Below are 22,901 nucleotides of genomic sequence, written 5' to 3'. Positions count from 1 at the left end.
GCCGGTAATAGGATGTTCTTCTCCTGTATTGTAGATGCCGGTAATAGGATGTTCTTCTCCTGTATTGTAGATGTTGGTAATAGGATGTTCTTCTCCTGTATTATAGATGCTGGTAATAGGATGTTCTTCTCCTGTATTATAGATGCTGGTAATAGGATGTTCTTCTCCTGTATTATAGATGCCGGTAATAGGATGTTCTTCTCCTGTATTATAGATGCCGGTAATAGGATGTTCTTCCCCTGTATTATATGTGCTGGTAATAGGATGTTCTTCTCCTGTATTGTAGATGTTGGTAATAGGATGTTCTTCTCCTGTATTATAGATGCTGGTAATAGGATGTTCTTCTCCTGTATTATAGATGCTGGTAATAGGATGTTCTTCTCCTGTATTATAGATGCCGGTAATAGGATGTTCTTCTCCTGTATTGTAGATGCTGGTAATAGGATGTTCTTCTCCTGTATTATAGATGCCGGTAATAGGATGTTCTTCTCCTGTGCTATAGATGCCGGTAATAGGATGTTCTTCTCCTGTATTATAGATGCCGGTAATAGGATGTTCTTCTCCTGTATTATAGATGCTGGTAATAGGATGTTCTTCTCCTGTATTATAGATGCTGGTAATAGGATGTTCTTCTCCTGTGCTATAGATGCCGGTAATAGGATGTTCTTCTCCTGTATTATAGATGCCGGTAATAGGATGTTCTTCTCCTGTATTATAGATGCTGGTAATAGGATGTTCTTCTCCTGTATTATAGATGCCGGTAATAGGATGTTCTTCTCCTGTATTGTAGATGTTGGTAATAGGATGTTCTTCTCCTGTATTATAGATGCCGGTAATAGGATGTTCTTCTCCTGTATTATAGATGCTGGTAATAGGATGTTCTTCTCCTGTGCTATAGATGCCGGTAATAGGATGTTCTTCTCCTGTATTATAGATGCTGGTAATAGGATGTTCTTCTCCTGTATTATAGATGCCGGTAATAGGATGTTCTTCTCCTGTGCTATAGATGTTGGTAATAGGATGTTCTTCTCCTGTATTATAGATGCCGGTAATAGGATGTTCTTCTCCTGTATTATAGATGCTGGTAATAGGATGTTCTTCTCCTGTATTATAGATGCCGGTAATAGGATGTTCTTCTCCTGTATTGTAGATGTTGGTAATAGGATGTTCTTCTCCTGTATTATAGATGCCGGTAATAGGATGTTCTTCTCCTGTATTATAGATGCTGGTAATAGGATGTTCTTCTCCTGTGCTATAGATGCCGGTAATAGGATGTTCTTCTCCTGTATTATAGATGCTGGTAATAGGATGTTCTTCTCCTGTATTATAGATGCCGGTAATAGGATGTTCTTCTCCTGTGCTATAGATGTTGGTAATAGGATGTTCTTCTCCTGTATTATAGATGCCGGTAATAGGATGTTCTTCTCCTGTATTATAGATGCCGGTAATAGGATGTTCTTCTCCTATATTGTAGATGTTGGTAATAGGATGTTCTTCTCCTGTATTGTAGATGTTGGTAATAGGATGTTCTTCTCCTGTATTATAGATGCTGGTAATAGGATGTTCTTCTCCTGTATTATAGATGCTGGTAATAGGATGTTCTTCTCCTGTATTTATAGATGTTGGTAATAGGATGTTCTTCTCCTGTATTATAGATGTTGGTAATAGGATGTTCTTCTCCTGTACTATAGATGCCGGTAATAGGATGTTCTTCTCCTGTATTGTATATGCCGGTAATAGGATGTTCTTCTCCTGTATTGTAGATGCTGGTAATAGGATGTTCTTCTCCTGTACTATAGATGTTGGTAATAGGATGTTCTTCTCCTGTATTGTAGATGCTGGTAATAGGATGTTCTTCCCCTGTGCTATAGATGCCGGTAATAGGATGTTCTTCTCCTGTATTATAGATGTTGGTAATAGGATGTTCTTCTCCTGTATTATAGATGCCGGTAATAGGATGTTCTTCCCCTGTGCTATAGATGCCGGTAATAGGATGTTCTTTAGGTGTTCTATTGATCCAGAGTACTGCTGAGTCAAGTGCTATTGATTTATCTCTCTTCTCTGTCATATTGCTTTCCAGTAAGATCCGGTGGCCAGTTTCCAGAATACAGGTTAAGCCTATTCCTGTACTTAAAAGTACTTTCAAAGGATGTTCTCCATTGAGCATGCTTCTTTTCTTAGTCCAGGCTTTTTCTAGACTTATCCAGTGTCCGGGAAACTGGTCCCAGAGGCAGTGGGAATGAATCATGATCTCTACAGTAGTAGAGCAGTAGCTTTTTATTCATGGGAGAAAGGCACTCAAATTTTTAAGTGGTCAAAGTAATTGACTGATTCCAGTACTGCGATATTGTCGTTGTGCAAAAACAGTGGTGGTTTGCACACAGATCTAACTAGGTTCCATATATACTCTAATGTCGTCTCACCTTACGTGATCCTCAAACCTAATAATCCCCAACGCAAAAGCCCTTCACTGGATAGATGGAGTTTACTGTTAGTGTGTGTCTTCTTGTATTTTTAAAAGCATTGGTTACTCCTTTATGTCCCCACCTATCAAACCACCTGCCCACTTCTCAGCCTGGCTTCATCACTTGATAAAGTAAACCTTGTATGTGTCCCAAACGGCACCCTATTTCCTGTGCATTTCCTGTGCAGTGCACTACTTCTGACTGGGTCCTGTTTGAAAGTAGTGCACTATATAGGGAACAGGGTTCCATTTGGGACTTTACTTCACACTGCTGTTCACTTCCAGGCTGATAGCACCAACACACAGTCATTTCCTAAGTTCAACTTTGATTTTGCTCAATCTTCCGTCTTAATACTGTGGTAAATCCCACCAATAGGCTGGTTATCATTGTCGTCCTTTTCTTTGACAAAAATGTTTTTTCTTGGAGGTATAATAATATTCTTATTGTTACGTAACATGCAAACCAGATATTTTGCAACATGTTGTAACATTTGCATAGTTCTCAAGGCTTCTGGTTGTTTGCTGCTACAGAGTCCTCCCTTTTGTTGAGTTACATTTATTAGTTCAGTGATGTGGACATGCAGAATGGAATAGATCTGTTCTTGTCCCCGAAGGACAAAGGCTATAAACTTACATGACTAGTAGCAGGTAGAACCGTCACTTGTGTATCTGGATTAGATGTCTTTCATGGAGTAAAACGTCATTAACTGCGTGAAGTCATTCAAAGGCTACGGTGTCCTTGTATAGCCTATCATGCAAACTCCTGGAAAACCATCTCCCTGTGTGTCGCACTCTGCCACATGTTGTGTATAACAGCTCTGTCCCAACTCTTGGCTGATGAATAGACTCGTTGTCAAGCCGTCTCTTTTATATTTGTTGTATTTCCATCCCTTCCAGATTGAGACACAATGGGACAGTCACATTAGATGGGCTTTTTATGATGTGAAACAACACCCGTATTGACACATACGGGTTCCAAATGGCACCCTATTCACTATACAGTGCACTACTTCTGACAAGAACCTATAGGGCACTGGTCAAAAGTAGTGCACTATGTAAAGTAGGGAATAGGGTGCCATTTGGAACTCACATAAAAGACTGGGAAGTAATTTGATTTTAAAACAGCATGTGCATTTCTACAGTTGTGTGTTGCTGACTGCCAGAGGTTAATGAATAACAGCAATGCTGTACATCTGAGGTACAGATAATAGCTGGTGTGTGTGTGTGTGATAGCTTTTTGCAGAGTTGTGTGTGTGTGTGCTGTAATGGTTGTGATCGTGGGGGATGTCTTTGCCGTATCTAACGTCATGATCCATGTGTTCATCTGTGTGAATGCTGAGTTCATGTTCATCAGTCATCATCACATTAAGGAATTCCCCAAGCAGGCAAATAATAGCATGAGATTGCTCCAACTCCAAACACATGCTGCAGGATCTGGCTCCTTGACAGACATGCCATTACCTTACTCTGAAGACGTATATTAAACTACAGAAGGGTTACCTTAAAAAGGAATCATCATTAGGCAAATCATTGCCTCAGTTTTAGACACAATTATTTGTATATGACAATCCCTGTATATGCTGTAGTACAAAGTCCAAATGTGCCTAATTTCAGTCTTTTTCAATAATGTTTTTTTTGGGGGGAAGTTCAAGACCAAAAGTTATTAGTTATTCATGCATGTTGTCTCCCCTGACCCTGTTGTTGACCCTAAAGGATACAGAGGCTATGAAGAGAGCTCTGGCGCTCATCGACTCTAAGATGACCCAGGCCAAGAGCTGGCTGAGGGACCCCGACGCCCAACCAGGTAACATGTCCTCCCAATGGCTCAATATACCAGGGTTCATTAGGGCAGTGCTTGCAAACCTCTCCTCAGGGACCCCCCCCCCCCCCCCCCCCCCCCCCCCAGACATTTCACTATTTGTGTGTAGCCCTGAACTAGCTCACCCGATTCAAGTAAAGGGCTTGATGATTAGTTGACTAGCTGAATCAGGTGTGCTATTTCTGGAATAGTTTGAATATAGGAAACAGCTGGGGTTCCCTGAGGAGAGGTTTGTAAATCCCTGCATTTGGGGACACCGTAGAAAAAGACAATCTATGAAAAACAAAACAATGGCAAAAGAATTCAGATATGACGTCTTTGTTTCATCCACTGAGTTTTGAGACTATGGCGCGCGATATGGTTCAATGTGCCAATACATCAGCACAATCTAATTTTTGAAGCTAAAATTCGGATCATATATATTGTGCTAATGACTATATAAAATAATGTAACGGAGCGTAATGTACAATAGGGAGAACAAGGCAAAATTAGGAATTTATGTTAAGTACGTGTAGGGCCGCTTTATACACCTATTGCTATTGTTTTTATTGGAGTCAAAGTAGTCGCTCCGTGTTTTCAGTCCGTTTTCTTCTGTATGGTGCCAATTGAACAGGACCCAGTTGTCCTTTTTTGTCAAGTTGTTTGTAACATTTGTCTTCTGTGCTCAATGTGTCCTGGTGATCAGGGGACGCAGGAGAACAGGCCATCCGCCAGATCCTGGATGAGGCTGGGAAGGTGGGAGAGCTGTGTGCTGGGAGGGAGCGGAGGGATATCCTGGGCACTGCCAAAACCCTGGGGCAGATCACTGACCAGGTGTCTGAGATGAGGGCCAGGTACAGTACATAGAAAATAATAATATATGCCATTTAGCTGACTCTTTTAACCAAAGTGGCTTACAGTCATGCGTGCAAACATTTTATGTATGGGTGGACCTGGGAATCGAACCCACAATGGGTTCGATTCCCGGTAGTGCTTCGGTGGGGGGAAAAAGTCGTGGGGGGGGGGGGGGGGGCTTTGGTGGGGGAATATGCTGTGATTCCTGAAAAACCTTTGAACTTCGGGAAAGTTTTAAGAATTTTACAACCGTCTTATGTTCTGTGTTGTCTTTCTCTCTGTCTATCTCCAGGGGTCAGGGGGCATCTCCTGCAGCCAAGCAGAAGGCCCAGCAGGTCTCCCAGGGCCTGGATGTTCTCGCGGGGAAAGTGGAGAATGCAGGCCGGAAACTGGAGGCCATGACCAACTCCAAACAGGTCATCGCCAAGAGGATTGACGCTGCTCAGGTAGACTCTTGATTGCTAGATTTTTTTTGGGGGGGGGGGGTTAAAAATTGCACAATGGAAAAAGTACAAATCCCAGAGGATAGCACACGAAAGCATTAAGCAACAGGCATTTGTGTTCCATGGTCTTGAGCCTGTTGTGTTCCATGGTCTTGAGCCTGTTGTGTTCCATGGTCTTGGGCCTGTTGTGTTCCATGGTCTTGAGCCTGTTGTGTTCCATGGTCTTGAGCCTGTTGTGTTCCATGGTCTTGAGCCTGTTGTGTTGACCTCTAACCCTGTGCACCTGCAGAACTGGCTGGCAGACCCTAACGGTGGTCCTGAGGGAGAGGAAAACATTAGAGCCCTCCTGTCTGAGGCCAAGAAGATCGCTGACATGTGTGAAGACCCCAAGGAGAGAGATGACGTCCTGAGGTCCATCGGAGAGATGGCTGCTCTAACCGCCAAGCTCTCTGAGCTCCGGAGACAGTAAGTAATCCATTTTATATACCCTAGAAAATACAATTATTTGTCATGTGGTTTGTAAACAACAGGTGTAGACTAACAGTGAAATGCTTACTTACTTTCCAACAATGCAGAGTTACAGGTAAAAAATAGAAAAAGTGACACGTGGAATGAATAGACACTGAATAATGAATAACAAGTAAAAATAACATGGCTATATACAGGGAGTACCAGTACTGAGTCAATGTGCAGGGGTACCAGGTAATAACATGGCTATATACAGGGAGTACCAGTACCGAGTCAATGTGCAGGGGTACCAGGTAATTGAGGTAGCTACACTACATGACCAAAAGTATGTGGACACCTCGTCGAACATCAAAATCATGTGCATTATTTTAGGGTTGGTCCACCCTTTGCTGCTATAACAGCCTCCACTCTTCTGGGAAGTCTTCCCACTAGATGTTGGAACATTGCTGCGGGGACTTGCTTCCATTCAGCCACGAGCATTAGTGAGGTCTGATGTTGGGCGATTAGGCCTGGCTTGCAGTCGGCTTTCCAATTCATCCCAAATGTGTTAAATGGGGTTGAAATCAGGGCTCTGTGCAGGCCAGTCAAGTTTTTCCACACCGATCTCGACAAACCATTTCTGTATGGGACCCTACTTTATGGACAATTTTTGGGGCCTTCCACTCACACTGCCTTGTATTGAGGTCCTGGATGGCAGGGAGCTTGGCCCCGGGGATCGGCCGTACTCGCCACCCTAGCAAAGCATCCAGGGCTTCTATTTCTGTAAATATCTTAAAATATATTTTTGACTCAATTCTCTGATCATTCATCAAGTTTCCCCTACCAGCACCCTGCCCAATATCATGGTAAATAGCCTTAGAAGTTCTTTGAAATTGATAGGCCTGCTGATATAAAATGGTGATTAAATGCATCAATTATGGAGTTTTCTTTTCCTGTAATGCAGCCAGTGTCTGAATTAATTTCTTGTACAGAGGAAGTAGAACCCTTTTAAGAATTTGACAGTTTTCCAGAATTTATCAGGGTTCCCATTACAATCTGAAAGAGCGTTTAAATAGTAATCAGATTTAGCCTTTCTGATTTGTCTCACAATGATTCCTCAGCTGCTTAATAAAAGCTTGCCAGTCCGGGCATAAGCCTAGCCTTGAACCAAGCATCATCTCTTATGAATGACTTCTGATAATTGCGGCGTGTACCAGGTATTAGATCTTACCTTTAACCCTCCATTATATAAAGGGAGCATGACTATCCACAATAGTACAGAAGACATCTACAAAGAGGCTCAAAGCTGAATCGGGTTCAGCGTCAGCTAAAATACAATCAAGGTCACTAAAATAAAGATAATGTAAAAAAAAAACTAAAGAAACATGATCACTGAAGTTAAAGTTCCTCTTTGTGATGTCACAAGGCTTAGATTTGTCTTCTCACATCTCTAATACAAACATCTTGGAAATGGTCACTAATGTCTTAGGAGAAGATAACAGTAGAAACATATCTCTCTGGTGTATTTGTTAGAATGAGATCAATCAGTTGACTTTGAAGGATCTATAGGGTTGGGCCGTGTGGACTTAGTCACCAGCTGGGTTGGGTTTAGATCATTACATCACCATGTATTTTAGATTGTCTGAAGCCTGCATTTCCCAATCATAATTGAAGTCACCCAGGATAATAACTTCTGATTTTGTAAAAGAAGACCACAAACTAGTTAGACCCTTATAACTGTTATGAATACACCCCACCCAGACAAAGGCTTAAAGATTGTAACTGGGAAATGGATTTCAGTTAGGAGAACAATATATAAATATTTCTTTAAAAATGGCCACCCCACCACCTCTACCCTGTCAGTCAGCTCTGAACACATTATAATCCTCAATATTATTAGGGTCCAGAATGTCCCCAGAGATCCAAGTTTCAGTAAATACCAGAATGTCCGGATTCATCTGCATAACCTATGACTTGATGTAAATCAGTTTAGGAAGAAAGTTCCTAATATTCAGATGCATCAATCCAAGTCCTTTACGATTTTTAAAGTCACATAGAAACTTCAACAAGCTATGTTCAATAGGCGGTTGAAGAACCTGTCTGATGGTTGATATTGATGTAGTTAGTATGGCCATAGAACTGCACCATTTGATCTATCCCTATTAGTAAAAGACGAAGGAGTAGAAATGTGAATTACTTTTCCTGTGGCCGCAGCCAATGTCAATATGAGTGACTCTCAGTAACCAATGATGGAATGTTATAAAGTGACTTACATGGGCTTTGGTTGCTATTGTCCAAGGCCCACCGAGCCCTATATGTGATATAAAAACTGAGGGGTATTAAAGTTTATGAAATTCACATTTTAACTAATGGTACTGGTTGAGCCGACCACAGTGGGCTTCTCTTCTGAGCTAACAATAGCAGATCTAAGAGTGGAGTTCAAACTAATGGGTACAAAGATTACAACTGACAATACCCCCTGGCAGTATAGACAACTGTATGACAATACAGCTTTAAAAGGATCGGAGGTATTACCTGAGCGGGGGCTTCGTCTGTCTGAGTCAATATCTTAATGTGTAATGAAGAATGTTGAAAACACTCCAAGGTTAAATATTGAGTTCCGCAGGGTCGTGTCCTTGGGCCAATATTGTGCTTTCTGTCTGCTATCCGTAGGCCATGTAATTCCTTAGCGCACCTTTTCAGCAGGGACCCCCAAATCTAGTGACACAACCTTAAAATCAGTACATTTTAGATTTTTTTTTTTAAAGAAACGAATAAGTACATTTACTCAATAGAATTTTATTTTTCAAATTACCTTTCTCAAAAACGTTTGTATATTGGTTCCATACAATAATCTGTACTCTTATTTTTTTTGTTCCTATTGTTATTATTATTTTGTTAATTTTGCAATTCCCCCTAGTGGGGTCGCGACCCCGACCTTGAATGCCACTGCCTTAGAGGTTAAGTGAATGTTATCACATCGTTTTCTTGCTGACCAGTAGTCCATAAATCTTAATCACCACCTATATGCATCATTCTATTTAATTTAGCTTTCCCTAGAATAACTACCTATCATCCTTAAGAGAGAGACTATGGACATTTCATTTAGCTTTCCCTAGAATAACTACATATCATGCTTTAGAGAGAAACTATGGACTTTTCATTTCCAGTACGTCATTATTGTCTCACATCACAGGGGCAAAGGTGATACTCCGGAGGCCAGGGCATTGGCAAAGCATATAGCCACAGCCCTACAGAACCTGCAGTCCAAGACCAGCAAGGCTGTAGCCAACAGCAGGCCTGCCAAGGCTGCTGTCCACCTGGAGGGGAAGATAGAGCAGGCCCAGAGCTGGATGGAGAACCCCACCATCGATGACGGGGGAGTGGGTGAGTCTGAATGGCCTTGTCTCTTTCTCATTCCTTCTTTTTATCTCTTTCTCTAACTCCCTCCCCCTTGCTTTCTTCCCCTCCATCTCTCTCTCTCTCTCCTTCTCCCACATTCTCTCAGCCCTCCTTCCTGCCTCTCTCTCTCTCCCTTCCTCCCTCTCTTTCTCCCTCTACAGTGAACATCAGTCCAGACTCTGTGTACATGTCTGCTGTGTTGTTTTTCTCTGTGTACTACATTCCTATGCTCTCTCCCAACCTCATCTCCTTGGCTTGTCGGCTCAGAAGCCTGGATATTCTCTCATCTGTTAACACTTAGACTCTGGGCTGTATTACATAGCCTCCTGGAGAATGTTCAGAGTAAACATAATCACAACTATATAGAGTAACATACAACAATTAAGCAATAAGGCCCGAGGGGGTGTGGTATATGGCCAATATACAGCTACGGGTTGTTAGGCATGACATAAGGTGCCCTATTGCTATTATAAACTGGTTACCAAAGTAATTAGAGCAGTAAAAATAAATGTTTTGTCATAGCCGTGGTATACGGTCTGATATACCATGCATTTCAGCCAATCGGCATTCAGGGCTCGAACCACCCAGTTTATGATATAGAATGTCATACAGCGATATAGAATGAAGGATGTGTGGGCGGTCCTACTACTCCTAACCCTCTGGCCCAAATCGGTAGAGACCCACCTATGATCCAAAGCTTTGTTTGCTGTGTGCTGGTGTGTCTACTCTGTGTGTTTCTGAGCCTGCGAGTGTCTGTGTCTCTCCCCAGGCCAGGCAGCTATCCGGGGGCTGGTGGCGGAGGGCCGTCGTCTGGCTAATGCTCTGCCAGGTCCCTACAGACAGGAGCTGGTAGGGAAGTGTGAGCAGGTGGAACAGCTGATGGCCCAGCTAGCCGACCTGGCCGCCAGGGGAGATGGGGAGTCCCCACAGGCGCGTGCCGTTGCTCAACAGCTCCAGGAGGGCCTGAAAGTAAGACTGCTCACATTCACTCACCTACAGTCGCTCCCAAGCCATTATCTACACTAGTCCAGGCTGCATCACATCCGGCCGTGATTGGGAGTCCCATAGGGCGGCGCACAATTGGCCCAGCGTCATCCAGGTTTGGCCGGGGTACTCCGTCAGTGTAAATAAGAATTTGTTCTTATTTAAAGAACGTTTTTTGATGTACCGATTCCATGGTATGATATATAAAACAACGCAAGACTTGATGCTTTTCAGCTAAAATTATTATATAGAATTCTTCCCACCTACAAAATGTTGAATATTTGGGGCATAAAATCATCAAAGCTCTGCAGATTTTGTTGTGAGGATACAGAATCAATAGACCATTTATTTTGGTATTGCCCTCAGGTAGCCTGTTTCTGGTCTCAGGTTCAAGAATGGCTGAAAATGCATAGCATTAATCTAAAACTGACCCTAGAAAATGTACTGTTAGGAGATCTGGAGAGACCGGGTCAGTCAATTACTAATAAACTAATACTCTTAGTAAAAGTATTTATCTTCAACTCGCAATCTGTGGATTCGATTAGTTATATTGAAATTGTACATTAAACATCACAGTATAGTTGAAAGATATGTGTTGTGTAGAAACACGAAGTGGGTGGCCAGCAGAGATGGGATGGGCTGAGGGAAGTTGATGGTTGGTATGTGGAATTGGAGACAAGTGGGAGTGGATTTGCTGTGTGAGATAAAATGGTCAAAGATAAAAGTATATTTTTTTAAAAGTCAAAATAAATCATAATAAAAGTACATTTGAATGACACTAAGTGGCAGTGTTTTTACAACTAATGCCGGTTTGCCTGAGGCTGATGCCGTGCAGGTGTTTGTACACATGCATATACACACACTCTCATTCAAATAAACACATACAAGAACACACACACACATACATGTAATAGTGCCAGACATGCACACAAAGGTATACAGTTGGCATTGCTGTTATGATTTCAGTTGTCCTTTGTTTTAAATGTATTATTATTATTTATTTGCATTGTTTGCTGTTTTCTTCTGTCTTTTCCTCTTTAGTTCTTCTCTTGGTTGTTGGTGCATTGTTTTTTTTTTTTGGGGGGGGGGTGGAATTCATTTATTTTATTTTTTCTTCCTGGGGGGGGACTGTGAGAGGAGTCTCTACTGGTTAAGGGACAGCTATTGGGGAACTGTGGGGGGGATCTTGGAGGGTTCAGGTTAATGTTTTTTGGCCTGATGGTAGATCGGTCAACATGCCCTTGAGCAGGGCATTGACCCTGGATGCTTCTGTGTGTTGCTCTGAATGGGAGTCTGTCGGATGACTGGTATGATGTAGTTGTTGAGCGGCTTCACTGCAAGTATATTGTATGTTTTGAATATTAGATTATAAAAAAATTATTTGTTCTTATTTAAAAAATATATATATATTAACTGACTTGCCTAGTTAAATAAAGGTTAAATAAACATTGTAATAGTCATCCAGACTCTGACTAGCGCTCACTCTGATACAGTCATGGTGACATACTCCCCCTGCTGACTAGAGCTCACTCTGATACAGTCATGGTGACATACTCCCCCTGCTGACTAGAGTTCACTGACAGTCATGGTGAAATACGCCCCCTGCTGACTAGAGCTCACTGACAGTCATGGTGAAATACGCCCCCTGCTGGCTAGAGCTCACTGACAGTCATGGTGAAATACGCCCCCTGCTGGCTAGAGCTCACTGACAGTCATGGTGAAATACGCCCCCTGCTGGCTAGAGCTCACTGACAGTCATGGTGAAATACGCCCCCTGCTGGCTAGAGCTCACTCTGATACAGTCATGGTGACATACTCCCCCTGCTGACTAGAGCTCACTCTGATACAGTCATGGTGACATACTCCCCCTGCTGACTAGAGCTCACTCTGATACAGTCATGGTGACATACTCCCCCTGCTGACTAGAGTTCACTGACAGTCATGGTGAAATACGCCCCCTGCTGGCTAGAGCTCACTGACAGTCATGGTGAAATACTCCCCCTGCTGGCTAGAGCCCACTGACAGTCATGGTGAAATACGTCCCCTGCTGGCTAGAGCTCACTGACAGTCATGGTGAAATACGTCCCCTGCTGGCTAGAGCTCACTCTGATACAGTCATGGTGACATACTCCCCCTGCTGGCTAGAGCTCACTCTGATACAGTCATGGTGACATACTCCCCCTGCTGGCTAGAGCTCACTCTGACACAGTCATGGTGAAATACTCCCTCTGCTGACTAGAGCTCACTCTGATACAGTCATGGTGAAATACGCCCCCTGCTGACTAGAGCTCACTGACAGTCATGGTGGAATACTCCCCTTGCTGGCTAGAAATCACTGACAGTCATGGTGGAATACTCCCCTGCTGGCTAGAGTTCACTCTGATACAGTCATGGTGACATACTCCCCCTGCTGACTAGAGTTCACTCTGATACAGTCATGGTGACATACTCCCCCTGCTGACTAGAGTTCACTGACAGTCATGGTGAAATACGCCCCCTGCTGGCTAGAGCTCACTGACAGTCATGGTGAAATACGTCCCCTGCTGGCTAGAGCTCACTCTGATACAGTCATGGTGACATACTCCCCCTGCTGGCTAGAGCTCACTCTGATACAGTCATGGTGACATACTCCCCCTGCTGGCTAGAGCTCACTCTGACACAGTCATGGTGAAATACTCCCTCTGCTGACTAGAGCTCACTCTGATACAGTCATGGTGAAATACGCCCCCTGCTGACTAGAGCTCACTGACAGTCATGGTGGAATACTCCCCTTGCTGGCTAGAAATCACTGACAGTCATGGTGGAATACTCCCCTGCTGGCTAGAGTTCACTCTGATACAGTCATGGTGACATACTCCCCCTGCTGACTAGAGTTCACTCTGATACAGTCATGGTGACATACTCCCCCTGCTGACTAGAGTTCACTGACAGTCATGGTGACATACTCCCCCTGCTGACTAGAGCTCACTGACAGTCATGGTTAAATACTCCCCCTGCTGAGTAGAGCTCACTGACAGTCATGGTGAAATACTCCCCCTGCTGGCTAGAGCTCACTCTGATAGTCATGGTGAAATACGCCCTCTGCTGGCTGGAGCTCACTGACAGTCATGGTGAAATACTCCCCCTGCTGGCTGGAGCTCACTGACAGTCATGGTGAAATACTCCCCCTGCTGGCTGGAGCTCACTGACAGTCATGGTGAAATACGCCCCCTGCTGGCTGGAGCTCACTGACAGTCATGGTGAAATACTCCCCCTGCTGGCTAGAGCTCACTCTGATACAGTCATGGTGAAATACTCCCCCTGCTGGCTAGAGCTCACTCTGATACAGTCATGGTGAAATACTCCCCCTGCTGACTAGAGCTCACTGACAGTCATGGTGAAATACTCCCCCTGCTGGCTGGAGCTCACTGACAGTCATGGTGAAATACTCCCCCTGCTGGCTGGAGCTCACTGACAGTCATGGTGAAATACGCCCCCTGCTGGCTGGAGCTCACTGACAGTCATGGTGAAATACTCCCCCTGCTGGCTAGAGCTCACTCTGATACAGTCATGGTGAAATACTCCCCCTGCTGGCTAGAGCTCACTCTGATACAGTCATGGTGAAATACTCCCCTTGCTGGCTAGAAATCACTGACAGTCATGGTGGAATACTCCCCCTGCTGGCTAGAGCTCACTGACAGTCATGGTGGAATACTCCCCTTGCTGGCTAGAAATCACTGACAGTCATGGTGACATACTCCCCCTGCTGGCTAGAGCTCACTGACAGTCATGGTGACATACTCCCCCTGCTGGCTAGAGCTCACTGACAGTCATGGTGAAATACTCCCCCTGCTGGCTAGAGCTCACTGACAGTCATGGTGAAATACTCCCCCTGCTGGCTAGAGCTCACTGACAGTCATGGTGAAATACTCCCCCTGCTGACTAGAGCTCACTGACAGTCATGGTGACATACTCCCCCTGCTGGCTAGAGCTCACTGACAGTCATGGTGAAATACTCCCCCTGCTGGCTAGAGCTCACTGACAGTCATGGTGACATACTCCCCCTGCTGGCTAGAGCTCACTGACAGTCATGGTGAAATACTCCCCCTGCTGGCTAGAGCTCACTGACAGTCATGGTGACATACTCCCCCTGCTGTCTAGAGCTCACTGACAGTCATGGTGACATACTCCCCCTGCTGGCTAGAGCTCACTCTGACACGGTCATGGTGACATACTCCCCCTGCTGGCTAGAGCTCACTCTGACACGGTCATGGTGAAATACTCCCCCTGCTGGCTAGAGTTCACTCTGATACAGTCATGGTGAAATACTCCCCCTCCTGGCTGGAGTTCACTCTGATACAGTCATGGTGACATACTCCCCCTGCTGGCTAGAGCTCACTCTGACACGGTCATGGTGAAATACTCCCCCTGCTGGCTAGAGTTCACTCTGATACAGTCATGATGAAATACTCCCCCTGCTGGCTGGAGCTCACTCTGATACGGTCATGGTGAAATACGCCCCCTGCTGACTAGAGCTCACTCTGACACGGTCATGATGAAATACTCCCCCTGCTGACTAGAGTTCACTCTGATACAGTAATGGTGGAATACTCCCCCTGCTGACTGGCGATAACAGCTCCAGTCTAATGCTCTCAATCCACTATAACTATGATACCTTAACGTAGCCCAATAAAATGTGTTCAGGAGTTATTCATGAAGTGAGAAAGCCGCATTAAAATCAATTGTTTAACAATAGCTGTAGAACTGCACCAGTTTCAATCCAATATTTCCATTGATTTGAGATGCAATGTAAGCCACTTGTTAAAAGAGACCATAAGAGTTTATCGTTAACATGTAATATTTCTAAAGCTGTTCTCTTGCTAACTAACTCGTGTGTGTGTGTGTGTGTGTGTGTGATCTTCTCAGAACCTCAAAGGAACGATGCAGGAGGCGATGACACAGGAGGTGTCAGACATCTTTAGTGACACAACCACTCCCATCAAACTGCTGGCTGTGGCCGCCACCGCCCCACCCAACGCCCCCAACAGGGACCAGGTGGGTGATTTCTCCCTCCCGCTCTCACTCTCTCTCTGTCTGTCTCGCTGCCTCCATCATGGCTCATTCGTTAACTTCTACCTATGAGCAGAGAGGTGTATATAGAGCTATATATTCCATAATAGAATGGGATTACATCCTGGGATATATGGTGGCTCTGGATAGGTCTCTGGCTTTGACTATCCTGACTCCTTTGGCAGATTTATATCATCATACACTAAGCAAAAAAATAACATAATTACTCATTGATTTGATTACTCATTGAATAGTTCCAGTCGCTAATAATATTTAGACTATATTTCCTGAGAGAAATGTTACTATAAGTAATCACGTAAGATAAAAAAAATACCACGTTTGGACCATCTACATAATTCGTCTATATTATATTAACGGGATATTTTGGCAATATTTTTGCCATTTATCTACTTCCCCAGAGTCAGAGGATCTTGTGGATACCATTTTTATGTCTCTGTGTCCAGTATGAAGGAAGTTTGAGGTAGTTTCGTTAAATAGCTAAATAGCGTTAGCGCAATGACTTGAAGTCTATAGTATCTACTAGCATGCTACTCTGGGGAAGTAGATAATCCTGAAGTATTCCTTTTTAAGTTTGTATCATTCAGTGATATGTAACTGTTATATTAGGTGTTTGATGAGAGGGCGGCCAACTTTGAGAACCATGCCAACAAGCTGGCTGCCACAGCAGAAAAGGCTGCTGCTGTGGGGACAGCGAACAAGAGCACTGTGGAGGGGATCCAAGCTGCTGTCAAATCTACAAGAGATATCACACCACAGGTGAGTGAGAGGGAGTATCTCAGTGTCAATTGGTCAGGAGGATGATGGAATGATGTCCCCAAACTGATGGGAACTTGCTTTTCTAGGTGGTCTCTGCTGCCCGTATCATGCTGAGAAACCCAGGCAACCAGGCTGCGATGGAGCACTTTGAGACCATGAACAACCAGTGGATTGACAACGTGGAGAAAATGACAGGTAGTGTCAGACCATCTATCATTTTATTATTTATCACAATAAAGTGGGCGTTGTGTGAAAAATTTAAATGTGTTCACTTCCTTATTAGCACTAAGAATGATGTCTCCTCTGTCTCTAGGTTTGGTGGACGAGGCTATAGACACCAAGTCTCTGTTGGATGCCTCTGAGGAGGCCATTAAGAAAGACCTGGAGAAATGTCGCGCTGCCATGGCTAACCACCAGCCCCAGATGTTAGTGGTAGGGGCCACCAGCATCGCTCGTCGGGCCAACCGTATCCTCCTGGTGGCCAAACGGGAGGTATAGATATGTTTTATTTACGCATACAATCAATCATTTCAATCAATCACATTCGTTTTATAGAGCCCTTTTTACATCAGCAGATGTCACAAAGAGCTTTACAGAAACCCAGTCTAAAACCACAAAGAGCTTTACAGAAACCCAGTCTAAAACCACAAAGAGCTTTACAGAAACCCAGTCTAAAACCACAAAGAGCTTTACAGAAACCCAGTCTAAAACCACAAAGAGCTTTACAGAAACCCAGTCTAAAACCACAAAGAGCTTTACAGAAACCCAGTCTAAAACCACAAAGAGCTTTACAGAAACCCAGTCTAAAACCACAAAGAGCTTTACAGAAACCCAGTCTAAAACCACAAAGAGCTTTACAGAAACCCAGTCTAAAACCACAAAGAGCTTTACAGAAACCCAGTCTAAAACCACAAAGAGCTTTACAGAAACCCAGTCTAAAACCACAAAGAGCTTTACAGAAACCCAGTCTAAAACCACAAAGAGCTTTACAGAAACCCAGTCTAAAACCACAAAGAGCTTTACAGAAACCCAGTCTAAAATCACAAAGAGCTTTACAGAAACCCAGTCTAAAACCACAAAGAGCAAGGAATGCAGAGGCAGAAGCATACAAACACATGTGCCACGATGGTGCATTTTTAGCAGTTTACAATACGGACAACTGAATCACAGAGAACAAAGTACGTGATTTAAAAAGAGAAACATGAATAGTATTGTATCCGTAGGTGGAGAACTCTGAGGATCCTAGATTCAGGGAGATCGTGAAGGCTGCGTCTGATGAGCTGAGCAGGACCATATCTCCCATGGTCATGGACGCCAAGGCTGTGGCTGGGAACATCACCGATCCAAGTACGTTCCCAGGCAGTCCCTACATTCAGGATATGTTTGATCCTTATACTGTATACTCTGCTAGCATGACGTAATACAAAATATGAAACCTCGTTCTGTCAATTTCTGAATCTTTGATAGTCCAAAGTTAAGGTTCAGTCAATGGTGTTATGTTTTAGGGGTCTGAATGTTTTACTGTCGCTACACCAGCAACTTTTGGGGCCTTTAGGTCTAGTCTCCTCTCCTATAAGGCCTAACTTACTATCTGATTCTTCCTCTGTGGTGTCCAGGTCTGTTTATGAGGCCTAACTAACTGATTCTTCCTCTGTGGTGTCCAGGTCTGTTTATGAGGCCTAACTAACTTATTCTTCCTCTGTGGTGTCCAGGTCTGTTTATGAGGCCTAACTAACTGATTCTTCCTCTGTGGTGTCCAGGTCTGTTTATGGGGCCTAACTAACTATCTGATTCTTCCTCTGTGGTGTCCAGGTCTGTTTATGAGGCCTAACTAACTATCTGATTCTTCCTCTGTGGTGTCCAGGTCTGCAGAAGGGCTTCCTGGATTCAGGCCATAGGATCCTGGGGGCCGTTGCCAAGGTGAGAGATGCGTTCCAGCCACAGGAACCAGACTTCCCCCCACCACCTCCTGATCTGGACCAGCTGCACGTAAGTCAATCAATCAAATTCATTTATAAAACTTTTTTCAGCAGTTGTCACATAAAGCTTTACAGTCCTAGGATATATTTAGTAATATATACATATATATTTTTTTAGAACAGAAATGATCTGCCATGTAAAATAGAGAATTAGCACTTCTGTCTGCAACATTCCTAACGCTTCACCGCTCTGAATGCAACATGCCAGGTCAGCGACGAGCCCGCCCCACCAAAACCGCCTCTCCCCGAGGGTGAGGTTCCTCCCCCCAGACCCCCTCCCCCAGAGGAGAAGGACGAGGACTTCCCAGAGCAAGAGGTGGGAGAGATGGTGAGCGAGCCCATGATGATGGCCGCCAGACAGCTCCACGAGGAGGCCCGCAAGTGGTCCAGCAAGGTGAGATACAAGCACATTCACTTACACGTTCAGGTTTGATGTTAAGTTGGAATTTCTCTGCGACCAGAAAGCAACAGTAGAGCAGCTGAGTTTCCATTATTCAGTTGTGCGTACTACTGTGTTGTGCGTACTACTGTGTTGTCAGACGTCCGATTTCATGCTCTGCTTGTTTGTGATCTCTTTCAGGGTAACGACATCATCGGTGCAGCCAAGAGAATGGCCCTGCTCATGGCTGAGATGTCCCGTCTGGTGCGCGGTGCCGGTGGGAACAAGCGTGCCCTCATTCAGTGTGCCAAAGACATCGCAAAAGCCTCAGACGAGGTCACAAAGTTGGCCAAGGAGGTGGCCAAGCAGTGCACAGACAAACGCATCCGGACCAACCTCCTCCAGGTCAGTTGACAGGCTGATCCCTGGTCATGTCTTCTTAAAGAAAATACAACTGATGTCTCCGACGCAATACATGTGCTTTTATCTGGTCCAGTCTTCTGCCAAATTCCTCGTTTCCTCAATTCCTCTCAAAGCTCATTGGAGGAGGTCCAAGGGAGGGACTTAAGGATCTTCTCCTCCAATGCAGTTTGAGAAGAATTGAGCAAGCAAGCAAGGACGGAGGAAGCAAGGATTTGACGACAGCTAGAAACATTTTCAGACTGCTTTCTTCAGGGTTTTCTTGTGCAGCAGCAGCTGCTCTGGCATGTTCAGAGACAACACAAAGGACAACGTTATATACATGTAGGAGTGGTAGGACTAAAGCTAAAATTTAGAATTTCCCTGCATGTCCTCGTGATTTGAATTAGGATGGATCATTTGAATTAAATTACACAGTTTTCTGTGTTTGATCTTCATGTCTCTGACTGATAATGTATCTTGTTGAGACCTGTGTAAAATGCACTTTAAATCAACTTCTCTGTGTTCCAGGTGTGTGAGCGCATCCCTACCATCAGCACACAGCTGAAGATCTTGTCCACAGTCAAGGCCACCATGTTGGGTCGTACCAACATCAGCGAGGACGAGTCCGAGCAGGTCAGTACACTGGACAACACTCATCAACCAAAGTTACCTTTTTTGCTTTGTAATTACATCGTAATGAGGTTGACTGGTTTCTGTTATTATACAAGTGGAATAAGGAACAGTCCCTATTCCACTTGTTTAATAACGGGGGGAAAACTAAATTTGAAAAGCAATTGCTAGAGTAGTAATTAGCAGTAATGTTACTAGTGTAGTCCAGTTTTACACAAGAACAGCTCACTGATCAATTTGACCATTTTTCTCCTCCTCCTCTCCCAGGCCACAGAGATGTTGGTTCACAATGCCCAGAACCTGATGCAGTCTGTGAAGGAGACGGTTAGAGAGGCCGAGGCTGCCTCCATCAAGATCCGGACGGATGCTGGTTTCACCCTGCATTGGATCCGTAAAACCCCCTGGTACCAGTAAGAAGACACTGTTTGTTCAATTGCGGTCCCCAATGACACACTATTCCCTATGTAGTGCAATACTTTTGACCAGGATCCGTACATCTCTGGTTAAAGGTGGTGCGGTATACTTTTATGAGGAATAGGGTGCCATTGGGGACATAATTATTCTGTTACCTCTGCCCAAAGCCCCGGGTGGTCAGAAGAAAACAGACAGACTCTCTGAGCAGTAGATTTGACAAACACATACATACTAATTCCAAGCTACAATGAATGAATACTACCACTTTTAATAAGCCTGCCTGGTTAGGGTAATAACCCGGAGTTAATACTGAATACACTATTTATCAGGCCATGTCAATCCCATACTTGTCTGTAAACAGTGACAGTTTTGTTAAAATATAAAGTAGGGGACTATCCAATGCAACTATAACATGGTTCAGAATGATTCTTACTTGCAATTTTTTTCTTCAAATTTTATGTAAAAAAAATAAAATATATATAAAAAAAGAAATAAAATGTGTTTTAAGATCTTCTGAGAAATCCCAGGTATATATTTTTTGGATTAGAGGTTTCTTTTCATATACAGTAAGGTTAAAGGAGTACCAGTCTCAGTTAAACATACAATGGTGAGAAGAGGACCTCCTAAGTCAACATTTTTTTTTGAATATTATTAAGATTTTTTCTTTGGAAGGCCTTTTTTTATATCTCTATACTGGTTCTTTATTTAACTATCTGCAATGTGTTCACCTTCGCTAGGACAAAGCACATCTGATCTGACTCAATGGGAGTGAGTTCAAGTATATATTATAATATTCGACTCTACACACAAATATAATAGACTATTCAATGGTGTTACACTATGTTATAGAAACTAACAAATAAACACTGTTCCTTGTTCTACATTTTTATTAAATGGTGTGATGTTTTTTGTAGCTAATATTATTATTATTATTTTTTTTAAATTGTCAGTACTGCCAAAGAGTTTATTCTAGCCTGGTCCCAGATCTGTTTGTGGTATTTGCATCTACTTCATTGTGCCATGACAATGAGTCGGTGTGTTAGCACTAAACAGCCTGAAACTCATGCTAAGTTTGTTCCACCATTTAACTTTTTCTGTCTTGGGGTTTATTATATCTGCAATATTGGAAAACATAATGACTAGCTCTTCGGACACATTGGGTAGAGAATTTCTTATTAACTTAGAACTTTCACAAATATCTGTTTAAGATACTGGCTTTCAGCTCTTTTAGTTTCTTGCTTGATTATTTTGTTGTTGCTCACATTGTTGAATTGAGATAACATGTAGGCCTTAGGTCTGGTGCTTTATACTCTGTACTTCTCAGTGAAACCTATAGCAAGCCAGTCTCCATGTTTTAGCCTGACTAGAGGCCAGCTATACTGTAATGTTTAAACTGTGTCTTGACCTAATGTTTTTGAAAGGTTAATGAGTGATACATCAAATGCTTTGAAGATAAAGAGTCTGGGTCTGGGGGACAAAGAGCCTGGGGGACAAAGAGCCTGGGGGACAAAGAGTCTGGGGGATAGAGGTAACAGATTAAAGTCTAGTACTGGACAAAAAAATCTAGTGTTTTTTGGGGGGAGGGGGGTTGTCTCTAGGACTAGGTTTAATCCGGGAGACCACCAATGTGTTTAACTTTAATATGTCACATGAAACTGGTGATGAGATCAGCTTTCTCTTCCTCTCATATCTTCAAGCTACACTAAACCTTACACAGCTGGTACAAACGGTTGAAGTTTTGAAATGTTTTCTTTTGTGTCTGAATAATCCCAGCGCAGTTTGAATGTGTATGAAATTGAATCCCTAACAAAACCATCTGATGTGCCCTGTAATAAAAAGATTGATTGCAATAAATGTTGTTTATTCATTTACAGGAAATTATGTTTTGTAGTAAACTCTACTCAATGCATCATCCTTTTGTTCAGAAACATGTTTGTGATATAAGATGGGTACAGCCTAAAGGGAAGGATCACGCTTCATTCAGTTTCTAATATTTAAAAAATAAAGTTTATTTGACCTTTTTTGTTAACTAGGAAAGTCAGTTAAGAACTAATTGTTATTTTACAATGACGGCCTACCCCGGCCAAACCCTCCCCTAACCCGGATGACGCTGGGCCAATTGTGTGCCGCCCTATGTGACTCCTGATCTCCGCAAGTTGTGATACAGTCCGGGATCGAACCAGGGTCTGTAGTGGCGCCTCTAGCCTTAGACCGCTGCGCCACTCGGGAGCCTTCAAATTATATAAGAATCAAGTCCTGCTTCTTGGTATTGTTCACACCAGTGAGAGGTTTATAACACAGTACTTGTTATAACCCGGTAGTGAAAGGTTTAACACATGGCTCTCTCAACAGTTAATTGACTCTGCACCTGTAGAGGCTTCTGCCCTGTGTACATAGACATGGAATCACTGGTCACTTTAATAATGGAACACTGGTCACTTTAATAATGGAACACTGGTCACTTTATTAATGGAACACTGGTCACTTTAATAATGGAACACTGGTCACTTTAATAATGGAACACTGGTCACTTTAATAATGGAACACTGGTCACTTTAATAATGGAACACTGGTCACTTTAATAATGGAATCGCTAGTCACTTTAATAATGGAATCGCTAGTCACTTTAATAATGTTTACATATAGTTTTACTCATTTCATATGTATATACTGTATTCTATTCTACTCTATTTTAATCAATGCCACTCCGACATTGCTCGTCCTAATATTTCTTAATTCCATTATTTTACGTTTAGATTTGTGTGAATTGTTTGATACTATTGCACTGTTGGAGCTAAGAACACAAGCATTTTACTACACCCGCAAGAACGTGTGCTAAATATGTGTATGCGACAATAACAATTTGATTTGAGAGAAC

The 22,901-nt window shown here is 43.3% G+C and overlaps 1 protein-coding gene across 1 annotated transcript in view; it reads left to right on the top strand.

The window, feature by feature from the left end:
• Window positions 1-21,877, top strand: part of LOC129828615 (vinculin-like) — a 72,074-nt gene extending 50,197 nt beyond the window's left edge. The window contains exons 7-22 of the mRNA XM_055889697.1: window positions 4,178-4,268; window positions 4,969-5,116; window positions 5,410-5,563; window positions 5,850-6,025; window positions 9,204-9,394; window positions 10,179-10,378; window positions 15,299-15,427; window positions 16,070-16,219; window positions 16,306-16,414; window positions 16,533-16,711; window positions 17,443-17,566; window positions 18,084-18,208; window positions 18,407-18,592; window positions 18,779-18,982; window positions 19,508-19,612; window positions 19,877-21,877. Of these exons, the coding sequence (XP_055745672.1) occupies window positions 4,178-4,268; window positions 4,969-5,116; window positions 5,410-5,563; window positions 5,850-6,025; window positions 9,204-9,394; window positions 10,179-10,378; window positions 15,299-15,427; window positions 16,070-16,219; window positions 16,306-16,414; window positions 16,533-16,711; window positions 17,443-17,566; window positions 18,084-18,208; window positions 18,407-18,592; window positions 18,779-18,982; window positions 19,508-19,612; window positions 19,877-20,023 (2,418 nt within the window). The 3' untranslated portion in view covers window positions 20,024-21,877. The remainder of the gene's footprint in view (window positions 1-4,177; window positions 4,269-4,968; window positions 5,117-5,409; window positions 5,564-5,849; window positions 6,026-9,203; window positions 9,395-10,178; window positions 10,379-15,298; window positions 15,428-16,069; window positions 16,220-16,305; window positions 16,415-16,532; window positions 16,712-17,442; window positions 17,567-18,083; window positions 18,209-18,406; window positions 18,593-18,778; window positions 18,983-19,507; window positions 19,613-19,876) is intronic.
• The last annotated feature ends 1,024 nt before the right edge of the window (window positions 21,878-22,901 follow it).

Source organism: Salvelinus fontinalis, chromosome 30 (assembly GCF_029448725.1).
Source record: "Salvelinus fontinalis isolate EN_2023a chromosome 30, ASM2944872v1, whole genome shotgun sequence".
NCBI lineage: Eukaryota > Metazoa > Chordata > Actinopteri > Salmoniformes > Salmonidae > Salvelinus > Salvelinus fontinalis.
This window is presented reverse-complemented; position numbering and strand designations above follow the sequence as displayed.